This window comes from Phocoena sinus, chromosome 11 (assembly GCF_008692025.1).
Source record: "Phocoena sinus isolate mPhoSin1 chromosome 11, mPhoSin1.pri, whole genome shotgun sequence".
In the NCBI taxonomy this organism is placed as follows: Eukaryota; Metazoa; Chordata; class Mammalia; order Artiodactyla; family Phocoenidae; genus Phocoena; species Phocoena sinus.
The window spans coordinates 93831374-93847966 of record NC_045773.1 but is presented as its reverse complement, the minus strand read 5'-3'; the positions used below and the strand labels follow the sequence as shown (position 1 = coordinate 93847966).

At 47.7% G+C, this 16593-nt stretch overlaps 1 protein-coding gene across 1 annotated transcript in view; it reads left to right on the top strand.

Annotated features, from left to right (window-relative positions):
* Positions 1-848: 848 nt before the first annotated feature.
* SIRT5 (sirtuin 5) overlaps positions 849-16593 on the top strand; it is a 29033-nt gene continuing 13288 nt past the window's right edge. Inside the window, 10 exon segments of the mRNA XM_032649662.1 lie at positions 849-1303; positions 8530-8679; positions 11623-11756; positions 13871-13921; positions 13923-13968; positions 13971-14041; positions 14043-14096; position 15278; positions 15593-15680; positions 16520-16573. Of these exon segments, the coding sequence (XP_032505553.1) occupies positions 8565-8679; positions 11623-11756; positions 13871-13921; positions 13923-13968; positions 13971-14041; positions 14043-14096; position 15278; positions 15593-15680; positions 16520-16573 (614 nt within the window). The 5' untranslated portion in view covers positions 849-1303; positions 8530-8564.

Here is a 16593-nt window from a genome sequence, read left to right as displayed (position 1 = left end):
GACAAAGAAAGATGAGTGATTTTACAGGCAATCAGACACGTGGAGCCACGTGGGTCACAGAGTCCTCGAGGACCTGAAACTGTTCCCTTCAGACAAGGGGTCAGGATCTCAGCACCGGCACTCAGCTTTGGTGGGCTGGCCTGGGAGCCCCGCTGAACATCATTGGAAATAGCGTCTCAGAGGAAGCCCACCTATAATTCCAAGTGCTCTGTCGCAAAGTTGTGCGATCAGCTGCAGGCTCAAGGAGGAAAGCAGCTCGTTGTTTACAACACATCTGGGAAGCTCACAAAGACGAAGTAAGATCCTGTCCCCTCCCCCGGGCCGGTCGGCCCCCAAAGAAAGAAATGCAAAAGAACAATCTTGTTCGACGATGAACAGGCCCAAGGAATGGCCCCCCAAGGCTCGGGAACCCGGCCAGGTGTGGGTCTCCGGCAGGGGCCGCGCAAGCCCGGCCACGTGGGTCAAGCCGCTCCGCCCCCGGCCTCGTCGTCCCGCCCCCCGGCCTCGTCATCCAGTCCCCGCGCCAGAGCCGCCGCCGCCGCCGCCGCCGCCGCCGCCGCCCGGGCCTGCTGCAGGTGCGTCTGCGCTGGGGCCAGGCCGGCATCTGCGCGGCCTTCCTGGGCTCCAGCCTGGGGTCCGGCAGAGCACGCGTTCGCGCGGGGCCGAGCTCAGCGGATAGGTGTGGACCGGGGTCTCACCGGGCCGGACGCGGAGGCGGGGCCAGCCGGCCAGCGGCGCGCCTGCGCGGCTCAAACGTACCCGCCGATTCCGGGGTCCAAGATGGTGGCGGAGGGGGAGGAGGAGCGCGAGGGGGAGGAGAGTGCGCCCAACTTCTGCGGGTGGACCCGGGAGGCAGCCCCGGCCGCAGCCGCACGTGCGGAGGCCACAGGCCCTGTGTCTTCCCAGCACAGCGCGGAGGCAGCTGCGGCCCGAGAGACGAGGGAGGGGAGGAAACGACGTCAGAAAGTCATGTGGCCAGGGCAGGTGGGCCTGGTAGGCCGCTATGAAGGGGGAGACCCTGGGGGCCCCGGGCAGGACGTCCCCTTGGAGTAGAGTCACTCTGGGCACTGCAGCAGCCCGGGTGGCAGATGTGGGGTGGCCTAGGCCGGCTGGTGGGCCTGGGAGGAACGGCCAGATCCGCACGTAGTGTAAAGCTGCAGCCTTCGGGATTTGCTGAGCTGTGGGGCTGTGGGTGCGAGATGCTGAAGGAAAGGAGAAGTGGGCATCAAGGAGGATGGTGCCCTAAGGCTTTGTAGGAAGAAGTTTTGGGGAAAGTTCCGGAGTTCGGACTTGGCTGTGTGAGGTGGGAGCGCCATCTTGAAGCCTTGGGAGGTTGGGAGATCCAGTGAGGTAGGAGAAAAACCAGGAGAGGATGGCGCCTGGAAGCCGGGAGGAGGAAGTGGTTTCGGAGAGGTGGTCAAGTAGGAGCCTTGGGTTTAGCAAGGCTGATGACCTTGACAAGAGCAGGTGGTAGTAGGGGAGAGGGAGTGAGTCTGCCAGTGTCGATACCTGGGGGCTAGAGCAGTGCATTTATTTAGCTCATAGGTGTTCAAAAAGTATTTAGTGAACAACTGTGTAAGTTTTTGCAGTTCCTTTGTAATGTACTTGCTGTGTATTTTATTTTTTAATAAATTTATTTATTTTTGGCTGCGACGGGTCTTCATTGCTGCCACCTGGGCTTTCTCTAGTTGCGGTATGCGGACTTCTCACTGCGGGGGCTTCTCTTGTTGCAGAGCACGGGCTGTAGGCGCACGGGCTTCAGTAGTTGTGTCTCGCGGGCTCTAGAGCACAGGCTCAGTAGTTGTGGCGCACGGGCTCAGTTGCTCCGCGGCATGTGGGAACTTCCCGGACCAGGGCTCAAACCCGTGTCGCCTGCATTGGCAGGCGGATTCTTATCCACTGCACCACCAGGGAAGCCCATTTTCATGTATTTTAAATTAATGTTCTGTAAATTTTTTTCCCTCGAATTCCTAATATAACCTTACATTTATTGTATTTTTCAGAATTGGTGGGGTGCCCCCTTTCTCAACAGGGAACCTGAGACATTTTTCTTTTTTTTCTAATTGGGTAGGTGAGTTTCCAGTTTCACAAGAAAGCCTAGTTAAGTAGGTACTGCCATTCACCCGGAGTAGTATCAGTGTTTGGGAACCTATCCTGCACCCAGAAAGCTCCCAATGACTGTGATGAATGAGTTCTTCTCTGAGGCCTTTCTTCCCACCTGAATGTAAAATCAAGGCAGGATAATTGGTGGCTTCACCCAGGGCATTTTTCACCCCTGAGGGCTTTTGGACCAGATAACCTGAGTTCTTCCTCCTCTGACTCAGCACAGTGGGGACCTTCTACCCTACCACCCCACCACCCAGATATTTGCTTTTGCACTTGAATCGGGTTGTGAGCTTGCAGAAGCTAGAACCACTGCCCACCCTGATCCCTCAGAAACGCAGATAAATGTTGACACAGAGGATGCTTCTGCTGAATACTTTGAGGTAGCATCTTGAAAACAGACTTATGTTCTGAGCATTTACAATCATGGAGATAAACTTCAGGTGGCACTGTTCCAAAACGTGTAAACGTTTTGTTCTTAATCTCTCCTTTGTTTTCACATTTACTGAGAGACTTGGAGAGCATCTTGTAAGTTAATGGAAAATTTAGCAAAACAATTCCTACATTCATTAAAAAAAAATCTTGTGATGACTAATAAAACAGGCAGTAGACCTGTAACCCACAAGACCAAAATTATCTCACTGATGCATTACTTCAGATAGACATGAAAAACTTAGACTCCACTAATAAATTAGTATGATAAAAGATTTGAAATAAAAAGAATACACATATGTAAAAGTATTTTAATTGTATACAATTCATGAGTATGTTTATATGCATATATATGTTTATATATATAAGATATATGTGTATGTCAATAGACATTGTAATTCACATACGTTGAGAACTAAAGCTGTCTTCCCCCAAAGTACTTGCTCATTGCATTTCCTAGACAAACAATCTAGATACTAGTGGTTTTTTGAAATATTGAAACATGAGCAAGGAAAACTTTTTTCCATTTTATTATTTTGAGTCCAGTATTATGGTGAAAGTAATTATTATTACTCAATAATGAGAATATTTGAATAGAAAAACTTAGATGAAAAGTTAATAACATTTTACCCAGATAATACAAGTCTTAATTTTGTCAATTCTAATTAAAAACTCCTTCTTAATAACCTCAAATTTTTGACAACTCTTTATAATTAGCAACAAATTCAGTACTTAAGTTCAGAGTAGAAGGAAGATTTGCCTTCATTTCACAGCTATCCAGCAGAAGACCCACCACTTAGACGCTCATGCAGAAGAGCTGTACATATAGCAGTATAGTCAATTGCTTTATGTTGATGCCTTTGTTGACTGGATTTTAAATCCTTAAATCCTTTTAAATGCTTAATGACTTTAAAAATCCTACCTTCATGTCTAAGAAAAAATATGACCGTTTACTCAAGAGTTGGTCTAGAATTCTTTGAAAATAAGTGGGAATGTTTTCTAACATTTAAAAACTTAACAGAGGAAGAAAATAATTTTCTGGATCAAATTGATGTCTCCAGATTGAAATATTAGAAAGCAACAGTGCAATCAAACATCTTTGAGAGAAATAACGGAACATATTAAGCACAAAATACATAAGTAACTTCATGCAACATAGAAGGAGCTTTTAGTAAAGTGAAGCAGTTTTGGGAACATTAATCTTTACAGTGTTCATCAAGATGGGCAAGTTTAACATTTATCATCTATGACAAAGTCTTAAAGCCTCAGCTGGATCTGAGAAAAACCCCTTTTCTTGATAATTATTGAAGCTGAGTGATGGGAACATACATACAAGTTAGTAATACTATTCTATTTTTGTATATGTTTAAATTTGTCCAGAGTTAAAAAAATAAAGCATAAACTGTAGATAGCTACACCGTTATTGAGGTGTTCAAGTAGTTAGCTTTTCCAAATCCATTGAAGTTTGTCAGAAGCTTACACCCGTGCTGGTGGAAAATCCTGCCAAGTTGTTTTCCTCACGCTTCCTTTAAATAAAGCACTGGGGGGCTTTTCAGGATAGTCGGGCATCCCCATTGTTGCAGTCTGCAGGCTGCCCACCAGAGTGGCCCTCCTTGGCCACTGGGCATCTGAGCCTGTCCACCTTTTCCCCCTGGCAGCCTGTCAGCCAGGGGCCTTTTTTGGCACTATCTTTGCTTCTGACCTCATGACTGCAAAGGGTCTTGTCCCCTGAGGTTGTTCTGGAAATCAACACTACACTATTTTTCTCTAACCTCCTCTCTTTTTCAGAATTCCAAGCTACTTGTCCAGTCTTTTTTTTTTTTTTTTTTTTTTTTTTTTAATGCGTTACGCGGGCCTCTCACTGTTGTGGCCTCTCCCGTTGCGGAGGACAGGCTCCGGACGCGCAGGCTCAGCGGCCATGGCTCACGGGCCCAGCCGCTCCACGGCATGTGGGATCCTCCCAGACCGGGGCACGAACCCGTGTCCCCTGCATCGGCAGGCGGACTCTCAACCACTGCGCCACCAGGGAAGCCCTGTCCAGTCTTTTTGATTAAAGCAGAGACAGGTTACAGTGAAAATTTGTTGACATTTTGTTTGCTTGCAAGTTTGCTGGCTTCTTGTTTTTAAGTGAGGTTTATTGAAATGCAACTTATATACTGTAAAATTCACCCTTTTGTTACACAGTCTATGGGTTTTGTAAAAACACCACAAAATAAAGACATAGAATTTTCCCTGGTTCTACCTGCCTTCCCCTTCCCTCAGTCCCTGGATACCATGGAGGTGATTTCTGTACCTATAGTTTTGCCCTTTCAGAATATCATATAAATGGTCTCAAACAGTAGGCAGCCTTTTAGGTCTGGCTTCCTTCACTAAGCATAATGCTTTCCTTTATTCAAAAGAAAGCAACTTTATTTTTATTCTATTTTATTTTTTTGCTGTAGGCGGGCCTCTCACTGTTGTGGCCTCTCCCGTTGCGGAGCACAGGCTCCGGCCGCGCAGGCTCAGCGGCCATGGCTCACGGGCCCAGCTGCTCCGCGGCATAGTGGGATCTTCCCGGACCGGGGCACGAACCCGTGTCCCCTGCATTGGCAGGCGGACTCTCAACCACTGCGCCACCAGGGAAGCCCAGCAACTTTATTTTTGAAATAATTTTAGGTTAATAGAAATGTTGCAGACATAGTATACAGAGTTCCCATATACCATTTACCCTGTTTCCCCTAAGGTTAACATCTTACCTTACTCAGTTTAGTACAATGATCTAAACTAGGACGTTTACATTGATATAGTACCATTAACTAATTGGCTGACTTCATATGTTGCCACTAGTGTCCCTTTTCATGTCTCGAATCCAGTCCAGGATCCCACAGTGCATTTAGTTGTCATGCCTCCTTAGTCTGCAAACTGGGACATGTCCCCAGTCTTTATCCTTCATGACCTTGATAGCTTTGTTGAAGAGTACTGGCCACTTTTGCCATAGAATGCTTGCTCAATTGGGGTCTGTCTGATGTTCTCTTACAGTTAAACTGAGCTAATGCGTTTTGGGGAAAAATACCACCCAAGTGACGTTTTGCTCTTCTCATGGCATCATATTATAGACGAAGATGAAGTAGTGTGAAGGAGGTAGATGAAGTCAGTATGTCTTAGAACTGGTGAGGTGATGTTAACTTTGGTTACTTGGTTAAGGTCGGATCTGCCAGGCATCTCCACTGTCGTATTACTATTGTGTAATACTTTGAAAATGCATCCGTGTTGCACATATTACCAGTTTTTTCTTTTTATTGCTGAATAAGGTTTCATTGTATGGATGAATCACAATTTGTTTACCCTTTTAAGAGCTGATAGACATTTGGTTTGCTTCCAGATTTAGACCTGGCACTATCTGCTAGGCCTGTTGAACATCAATAATTTCACAGAACACCAACATCAGGCAAGGCTACCCTGTGATCACGATGAATCCGGACAAAAATAAGACAAGTCCATAATTAGGTCTGAACCCAGACATAAATAAGAACTTTGTCTAAACCAGTAAAATGGCAAAACACCCTCCTATCCTGGCTAATAGGAGGGCTGCTGCCTCTTGACCAATCCCAGCTCAAGCCTCACTTCACTCCTTCCTCCTAGATCACACTCACTGAATTATCCAACTAAAGTATACTTTTTCCTGACAGCATCCAACCGAGATCAAAGCCTCCTTCCTGACCCTCCCCAGCTTTACCCAACACAAGCCCAAATCCTGTAATAAATCCTTCCCAGCACATCACCGGGACGCCTGCAGTTCCTCACCCTGAGCAGCTCCGTCCATGCACTTGGTCAGCTGCAGGTGTCTTCTAGACTTTTGCTGGAGAGCACTGACAATGCAAACAATATATAAACACACCTGTTGAAAATCCTCACTTCCCCTCTTGTCGCCATGCATCCTACTTCTCACCCCAATTCTTGTTACTAATTTCTTGGGAATTCTTCCATTTTTTTTTTTAAACACAAATGCAAGTAAGTACTATGGTATAACTTGTATCCCCCTGCCTTCCTCTTATAAGGCACTATTCACACGTGACTTTTGTCCCCTATTCTGGAAATCTCTATCAGATTAGAGGGGACAGCTCATTCTGTTTTTTATTTTTAACATGTGAAATCTGAACATTGGAAAGATTTATGGAATGAAATAATCTGATTTGGCACGAACAGAGTTTTGAGGCTCATCTTCCAGGCATTTATTTTTAACCTCTCTGAATACCCTCTGCTCTACTGATATCAACACTCACTTCTGAAGCCAGCGAGCTGTCTGCTTATAAATACTGAGTCAACCAGCAAATCACATTCAATTAGACTTTGAATTAGACTTTGTTCATTTGGGTCGTTGTTGTTGTTTAACTGTTACTTGGGGTGCGATTCAGTCGTGTTAAGTACATTCACATTGCTGTGCGTCCATTCCCCAGAACTCTTTTTATCTTGCAAAACTGAAACCCGTTATTTTTATCTTTAAACCATTTTACAGCTTACATGCAGTAAAATTAACCCTTTTTTAGGGCAGAGTCCTATGGGTTGTGACAGCACAGTCATGTAACCACCACCACAATCAAGATGTAGGACAATTCTGTCACTCCCCCATATCCCTCGTGCCCTTTTGTGTATTCACTCCTCCCTGGTCCGGCAGCCACTAATATGTTTTCTGTCCCCATAGTTTTATCTAGTCCAGAATATCATATATGTAGAGTCATACGTGCATTCTTTTTTTTATAGCAGCCATGTTGCATACTGTGACTGTGTCATTGTTTATTGAACTCATCCCCTGCAGATGGACATGTAGGTTGTTTCTAGTCTCTTGCTGTTCATCACAGTAGTCTAAAGAACAGCCCTGTAGATATGTCATTTTGGATGTGTGCAAGTCTCACTGTTGTAAAAATACCCAGACTTGGGAGTGCTAAGTCAAAGGGAAAATGCATTTGTTTTTGATAGGTTGTCCTCCAAAGGGATTGGAAAGTTTGGGGAAATGTGTTATTTTTCTATTTTTCCTGTATATACAGACCTTTAATCCTGAGTTCTGCCAACAATGTGATCCACTAGATAGAAGTCAGCTATGTCAGTTACCCTTTTGATGTCATGGATCTGAATATTACCTTTCTCTGTGTTTGTTTTTCTTTTATATAACTCCTCGGATAGGTAAAGATTTACTAAATGTGCTTGAAAACTCACAAGTTTCTTTGAGACGATGTCATCTTAACCCTATTTGTTGTCATAGCACATATCTTCCCTGCCTAGTTCAGTTCTCAGAATATACATTCTCATAGAAGCTATATTTTGATGCAAAGTTGAGAAGCCAGTGGTTTTCATACCTTTTTTTTTTTTTTTTTTTTGCCGTACGTGGGCCTCTCACTGTTGTGGCCTCTCCCGTTGCGGAGCACAGGCTCCGGACGCGCAGGCTCAGCGGCCATGGCTCACGGGCCCAGCCGCTCCGCGGCATGTGGGATCTTCCCAGGCCGGGGCACGAACCCGTGTCCGCTGCATCGGCAGGTGGACTCTCAACCACTGCGCCACCAGGGAAGCCCTTCATACCTTTTTGAAAGCATCAGAAGCTGTGTTTCAAATGAGTTCTCCCATCTGACCCCTTCCCAAGTCTCTGAGGCTGTGGTTCTCAAACTCGCATGCTCATCAGGATCACCCGGAGACAGAGCTGGGCCCCGCTGGCCCCGCTGCCAAAGCCCCTGATTCAGTGGATCTGGGGTGGAGCCCATGACTTTGCATTTCTAGCAAGATCTCAGGGGGTGCTGCTGATGCTGGTCTGGGGACCATACTTTGTAAACCACTATTCTGGGCACCTAGGAGCGCTTGAGAACACACAATGAAAACAGCTGGTTTAGAGGATGAACACCCTGAAAATTGCTACAGAAGATTTTTGTTAAGGGCATTCTTTTGCATATATGTGTATGTGTGTATGTATATATTTGCAGAAATACCAGTATTTTCTGATTGTTTCTCTTTGTGATTTTTCTAAAGCCCATCTCCATAATTAGTGGGACGCAGAGAACCTGATGCCACCTCTCTGGATTGTCCCAAGCCGTTTACTTTCCCAGCTGTATTGTGGATTGAAGCCTCCAGCCTCTACACAAACCAAGATTTGCCTAACAATGGCTCGTCCAAGCTCAAGTAGGTCTTGGCAGCCTGCCATCTCATCTCCAGTGGAATTTGAAATACCTGAAAGTTCCTGCCCTGTGAGGGGGAATGTCTGTATTGAAGTGGGGAGCAGGATGGTGGAGACAGTCGCTCTGTCCTGTTGTCCTTAGGGAAGCCCTTTCTAGGACAGCGTCAGAATTATCTCTCAGTAGCCAAGTTAAGTCCATTTAAGACATTCTGTTGCTTCTTCAGAATGTTTGCATTTAAGCTTTTCACACATGATTTGTATTTTAAACCCCTCACCTCTTGGCAGGGCAAGAAAGCTAGTGATCATGCTATGGGTACTATGGGGTTAAATTTTCTACTAGACAGAAATGATTTGTATCTCTACCTGACAAAAACCTGCAAGTCAGCTCTGACCTACGAATCTCTTCATCAGTAGGATGACAGAGTTTACATTTGAGGTAGAAAAGACCTTTAGGGTAAAGTTCTATGGGTGAACTTCAGGTCCGTAAGGATGTTTGTAGGTTTTGAATCCAGGAGTCATGTAAATAGTTCCTAGAAAAGTACTGATGTATTTTCTTATTGAGCATCTTGTTCTTTCAGGAGATTAGATCAGATTACAACCTCTAACCCACCCAGACTGGGTTTCTTTTTCTGAATTCTTCCTGGTTGGACAGCTTTCGTGGGCCCTGTTCTTCACACTGGTCTGTCTCTGAAAGGGGTGCGAATTCAGGCAGGGCGCTAGTGCGGTTGGCAGGCCGCCGGGCTGGTTACACCCAGGGGCACGGTGTGCCTAGACCGTCTTCATCCCTTTGAGCTTGTGCTGCTGAAAGCATGGTCCCAGAGCTCCAGGACCGAGTGGGAGAGGGGGCCGGAGCCTCTGCATCTTCTGTTTCCGAGGCTCTGCTTTTATCCTTTGTTTATTCTTGCCAGTCGTCAGGGAGGAAGGGAAGGGGAGGAGGGATTTGGAGCCTCTTTTGAGATTCTCTGTCCTGGGCTAGCCGTAGAGGCAGCTCTGAGCTTACAAGGGGGAGGAGGTCCCCGCCCTGCCTGGAGGAGCCATCAAGTATGAGAAACCGGTAAGATACACGTCACCAGCTTGGGGTGCACAAAAACGTCGCCTTCCCTTTAACGTTCACTTTGTTGTCTGTGAGCCCGCATCCCACTGTCTTCCTTCCCTTCCTCCTTCGCCTGTTCCATGTCTCAGGGGTGCTGTATCAGTCCGAGGGTTGATTAGCCTCGGTTGCCATTCCTCCTGAGGGAGACCAGAGAGCCTGCTCCATCCGCCAAGGAACCTGCTTCCACTGCAGGTTGAGCGCAGGTTGGCCACTCCTGGAAGATACCTGTGCTCGGCAGACCCTGCCCTCGTGGCTCAGGCCAGCCGCAGGCCACGCTGGTCCACACTCGCTTCTCCGGGTAGGGGCACTGGAGGAAGTCTCTTCCCCCGCAGCTTATGCTCGGCTCTGCTGCACTGCTTAGGCCTGACCTGCGGGGCCGTGGCGTTTCCTCACCCCAGGCACGAGGGCCGCAGAGCCGCGGCGCCCGGGAGAGAGGGCGTTGCTCTCGGCCTCATCTCTGCCGCTCGGAGAAACAACAGCAGTTCCAAGCCTGGCGATGGATGACATTTCGTTTCAGGACCAAAGTCCACCTTTGGCGGTGATGCTCATCGAGTGCTTGGTGCAGCACCTGGGCACCGTGAGCCCTCACGGCAGGAGGGCTGCTGCCCCTGTTGGTCTGAGGTCAGGCGGGAGGATGCCCGGAGGTGCAGGGTTAGGCCTTGGATCCTGGAGCGCAAGCCACAGGCTGTGACCACGACTCCCCGCTGTCGTGTTATATTCTCTGTGTTCAGTTCCCTTCCGTTACCCCAAGTCTCTGGGGACGTCTTGTTGTAAAGACCAGCTCTTACTCGAGCTGTAAAGGAGAAGGTCATGGGTCCAGATTGGGACAGAGCATTGATTCACAGAGGAGGGGCCCTCACCTTCACCCCGGTAGTGATGCCAAGCGAAGCTGGGATTAGCAAGATCCTCAAAGGGAAGTGAATTTGGAAAGGAAGGGAATGCTTTGGGGTCCAGCGGGCCTGAGGTCAGTCCTCACACACACACAAGCTTGTTTTTACTTTTAAGAAGGAAGGTGCATCCCCGTCCATTAGCGTTTTTTTTTTAATTTTTAAAATTATTTATTTAGGGGCTTCCCTGGTGGCGCAGTGGTTGAGAGTCTGCCTGCCGATGCAGGGGACACGGGTTCGTGCCCCGGTCCGGGAAGATCCCACACGCCGCGGAGCGGCTGGGCCCGTGAGCCATGGCCGCTGAGCCTGCGCGTCCGGAGCCTGTGCTCTGCAACGGGAGAGGCCACAACAGTGAGAGGCCCGCGTACCGCAAAAAAAAAAAAAAAAAAAAATATTTATTTATTTATTTACTTTGCGGTACGCGGGCCTCTCACTGTCGTGGCCTCTCCGATTGAGGAGCACAGGCTCCGGACGCACAGGCTCAGCGGCCGTGGCTCACGGGCCCAGCCGCTCCGCGGCGTGTGGGATCTTCCCGGACCGGGGCACGAACCCGTGTCCGCTGCATCGGCAGGCGGACTCCCAACCACTGCGCCACCAGGGAAGCCCGCATCAGTGTTTTTAATCCTCATAGTAGCCACCCTTCACGGAAGGCACTGTTGCGCACGTGAAACGCCGAGGAAACCCAGGATAGCAGAGGGTCAGTCATGCCCAGAAGATCTCGCTTGCGGGAGATGGGGTGGGATGCAGGGCCAGTGCTGTGCGCCCCAAGCCCCTGTCTCTTTCTTAAGACGTTGAACACGCACACATCAGGTGCCTGGGGGCGTCTTCATGGTACGAGAATGATTTTCATTTGCTCATCTTAAAGTATAATTTCACGCAAGGTCAAGTTTCAAAATACAGGCAGTTGATTTGGGATGTAAATGTCCAAATGGTACACTGAATTGACCAAGATTTTATTCCCTCTTTAGGTATGGCTGACTTCCGGAAGTGTTTTGCAAAAGCCAAGCACATAGTCATCATTTCAGGGGCTGGTGTCAGTGCCGAGAGTGGGGTACCGACTTTCAGAGGAGCGGGAGGTTATTGGAGAAGATGGAAAGCTCAGGTTAGTCATGTCTCCACAACAGCGAGAGGCTCTTCTGCATGAAGCCGTAATAGTGTTTGACTCGGAACCTCTACCTACTCCTGACACCCAGAGAGGAAAGTTTTGAGATTTACCATGACCCTTTTGTCGTGTTTGTTTTGGCATCGACACACGGTCCGTAGGATTAAGATCTCAGATTTAAGCAAAGCAGCCTCTTTCCTTTCTTTCTAGGCATGTATTGACTGCACTTATTCAGATAACAATTGGGTTTCTTCCAGTAACTAAAGTGGAACCAGAAAACTTTGGTTAGCATAATTCATTACTTTTCTGTCGATGTTGAAATTAAGAATTACACATCTTTAAAAAGTTTCTCTGAACTTTTCATGTGAAAAACAGTGTTGAATTGTTAAAGGCTCAGGCCTTGATGCTCAAAACTTTACATGAAGGTCATTAGGATGTAAGTTCTCTGGGGGCATGCAGTTTTTTTAATTCAGTTTTTATTGAGGTATAATATATTGGGAAAAACCCAAACTTGTTGGCCAACCCCATACATGCAATAACATTCGCCAGTATAAGTGTACAGTTCAGTGAGTTTTAATAAATGTACACAGTGGTGCAGCCACCACCAGGATCACCGTGTGGAACATTTCTGTGCCCCAGAATATTCCCTCAAGGCCCCTGTAGGCAGTCTCCTTCCCTCCCCCTGGCCCAGGAAATCCCTAGTTTTGGAGGGCAGGGAAATGTGCCTGTTTTCTTCATCGCTCTATCCCCAGCTTCCAGAACTCTGGCACATGTAGACGCTTAGTAGATTTCTGTTGGTCGAAAGAAGGCAATCATGAGTAATTACTTGAATGCATGACTTCCAGCTTTCATAGGTAGTTTCTTACCGAGGGAAGGGTTAATGAATCTGCCCTTCCTTCCCCGATTAAATGTCTCAGGCTGGCACATGTTTAGGATGTCTTGTCACCTCTCTCCTGCCCTCCGGGCGAGTCTGGGGATCATCACCTTAAAGGTGAGGGAGGTGAGAAAGGAGAGCAGAGGGCCCTTAGGGTCTCACAAGAAGGAGCAGCTGCGGAGGGCAGTCCCTGGGTCTGAGAAGCAGGGCGGGCTGGGGGCGGACGGGGGTGCTCAGCGGGCATCAGGAGGGGCTTCCAGAGGGGTGGTCGGTGCTGTTAAAGCAGCTCAGGGTCTGTGGGGACCCAAAGAAGTCAGTCGACGGTTTGACTCCACCTGTGTTCCAGGGCTGCAGCTTCATGCGCTGCCTGTGACCGCTTCGGGCCACCGGAGGTCTAAGTGGGGACAGGAAGGAAGGAGGTACAAGGTTGATGGCACAGACGATCCACTCCCCCGATGCAGGCTGGACTTTACCACCAGGTCGAAGGGTGACCTTTATGGTAAAGTAAAATGCATATCCCAACCCCGCCTCAATCTATTTGTGGAACATTTCAGTCATTGCCAAGGGTTCCCCTCCCCTGAGCTTCCAGCCCCAGACAGCTACGGACCACACTGCTCTTCCACCTTCGATGAGATTTGCCTCTCCTAGAAGAGGACTCGCACTTTAAAAAATACGTATTTTATATATATCCTGTTACTATAATGTATATACTATTTTTTATATGTGTAGTTGTGTGTGTGTGTGTGTGTGTGTGTGTGTGTGTGTACCTATCATTATAGTTATAAAAACCGAGTTTTTTCAACTATGGCCATTATACCTCAGTTGGGCATTTTTGCATTTTACTTTTCTTCCTGGATAAATGAGCTTGGCATCCTGTAATGTGGAGCTCCATGGAAAACTGGATTCCAGACTAAATTACTTTCCCGCCTGTTACTCGACTTCACGTTCGTAACTTACTCGAGTGGAAGATGAGACAGGTTGCAGTCTCCCTGCGTCATCACTGGGGAAGTTAAACCGATTTCTCCAAGGTCCCCGTGAGCCCCAGGCCCCGCCCTGTGGCTGCCACGCCACATGTACCTACACGACGTGTCCCTGTGGGCACCTCCCAAAGCTGCCACTCTGCTTAGAACAAAGGGGCCCCTGGGAGTGTCCCGCCAGCTGCAGCAGCCCTGCTGCCCAGCTTCTGGAGCATCAGAGCTTCTTTCCCTCCCTGACCCCTGCCTCCTTTCTTGCCCCCCAGGACCTGGCCACCCCTCAGGCCTTTGCCCAAAACCCATCCCAGGTGTGGGAGGTTCTACCACTACCGGCGGGAGGTGGTGCAGAGCAAGGAGCCCAACGCCGTCATCTGGCCATCGCTGAGTGTGAGGCCCGGCTGGGCAGGCAGGGCCGACGGGTCACGGTCATCACGCAGAAACATCGACGAGCTGCACCGCAAGGCTGGCACCAAGAACCTTCTGGAATCCATGGTGAGGGACCCTCGGTCTTCCATGGGAGGGGGGAACCAGACCTGAAAACACAGGTGCTGCCATGTCCCAGCTGGGCCGACTGCATCTTAACAAGACCCCAGGTGTCTGGAATGTGGACCACCCTGCCTGGAGAAGCCCCGCCCGCTCTGCTATGTGCTCTCCCCTCCCTGGGTGTCCTGTTGGGGGGGCCTTATGTTCCCAGACAGCCCCCCAAGCTGGGCTGAGGGAAGCAGGAGGCTTGGGCCATTGAACCGCTGTGGCTTCAGCAGGATCCAGCTCCAGAAAGGCCTGGCATCCCCGGGGGAACCATTTACTCTCCCTGTGTCCCCGATCGGCATTGTCCGCTGAGGCTGTGCTTCTGCTCAGCCCTCGAGCCTTTAGGGAGCTTCCAGCTCAGTGACCTTCGCTGCAATGAGCCCAGCAGGTCTGTGACACCGCGGAGCTTGTCTTGGGTCCCTCTGGCTTCCCTTCTCTGCGCTTAACGACACCCTCCTCTTTCCTCTTCTTAATCCTGTCCCCTTTTTGCTCTCACCGAAAATCTAATCAGTTCATTCATACAAGAGCATAAATGGGTATGCAGGAATTTCTTCCCAAGGGCATTTAATAGTCTACAAAAGTTCATTCCCAAGAAAGGCATTTCAAATTGTGGAATTTCCAGAAGCAGTGACCCGGTGGGGCTCCAGGCTCCCTCTAGTTTAGCTGTCTCCTCAGAAAATAAGTCTCTGGATGGCCTTGCTTGGATCACATACCTCCCTTTTGACCAAACACTACTGCTAGAAGGATAGGCTGCTACGATGGGACCAGTCTGGAACTCGTGCCCAAGCTTGTATCTGGGGATGTGACTGACAGCTCCGTCAGCTTGGCATGGGATAGAGGAGAGGTGGCTCCCCAGAGAAGGAGTCCTGGCCAGAATGGAACAGTGTGTCTCCACCGCAGTGTGACGTGCTCAACACTGGGCATGGGGTGACTATTTAGTGAATTGAGATCACCTTTTATTGGTTAAGCTCAATAAGTCATTGCTAGTTTTAACAGTTACTTTCTTCGTTTGTTAGTTGATTATTTATTGAGCTGCTTTTGTAGAAAAGATTCAAGCTTTATTAAGTCAAAATTTAGATTCTGTAAAGCACGTCCCAAGCTATTGAGCCTTTATCAGTCATACACTTAGTAAATCCTGCCCTTAGGGTTAGATCGGCTTCTTCTGCCCAGCTGACTACTTCAGTTCCACCCGAACGTCAGGGCAATCAGAGAGCTCCTTAGTCACGCAGTGAGTTATTTCATCCGCCTCTCTCCCCTACAGGTTATGCAGTCCAGGAGGGCAGATGTTCTGGCTTGTTCAGTAGTACTGCATGCCTTTATTATGTTCCCTGTGATGCCTGGGGTAGGCCCATTTGTTAAAACGATGTATAAAAACAAAGTTATTTCGTACCCTTTTAGACGTGGAGACAATTGAGCCTAATTATACTAAATTCCAGTCTTGTTTAACTTTTGTTTTTCAGGTAGCTTATTTAAAACTCGATGTACCTCTTGTGGAGTTGTGGCTGAGAATTACAAGAGTCCAATTTGTCCAGCTTTATCAGGAAAAGGGTAATTATACTGCACTACAGAATAGACGTGTGTCATTTTGTCTAAGTTGAATATAAATGCGAAGAAATTGAACATTCATCTAAGATGCCCATGGATATTTATGCGAAATAAAACTGGGTACAGTACAGCTATATGATAAAAGAAGTATTTTGCTCACAATTTACAATGTTAAGTGAAAACAACGGAATCTAACTCTATACAGTATGATCCCAACTTTGTATTTAAACACACACACACATACACACACACATACACACACACACACACACACACACACAAACACACCATGTTGATGTATCTTTATATAGATAAAAGTCCAGAAGAAAATACAACAGAATATTAACAGGAGTGGTAAGATTATGGACAATTTTGATTTCTTCTTTATATATATCTTTCTGAATTTTCCAACATTTCTATGATGAACATTTACTATTATTATAATTAGGGCAAGAAATTAAGAGTAGACTCAGAATATTGAGAAAAATTCTACCTGGCTATTTTAAATCAGTATAAATTATCCATGTAACTTATTAACATCGTGTCATTGCAGATGATTCCAACTAGGATGACATATACCATATGCAAATCATGAAACTCTCCTTAGCACAACAGGTACTCCACCCGCTTCCCACATACAAATTCCCTCTCCTGAGGTAGAACCAGTGGTAATCAACTGTTTGGCGTCCATCCTCCTAGTACCCTCCTAAGTCAGTGTGTATTCATTAGGAGTTTTGTACCATATACGCCAGGCAAAGAGACAGTCTCATTGGGTTATCTTATTTCATTGTTCTTCGGTTACACCAGTGACGTTCTTTCTCTTCTGATACTATTTACTTCAGGGCTCCAGAACCTGAAACTCAAGATGCCAGAATCCCAGTGGAGAAACTTCCCCGGTGGGTAAAAATCTTTGATC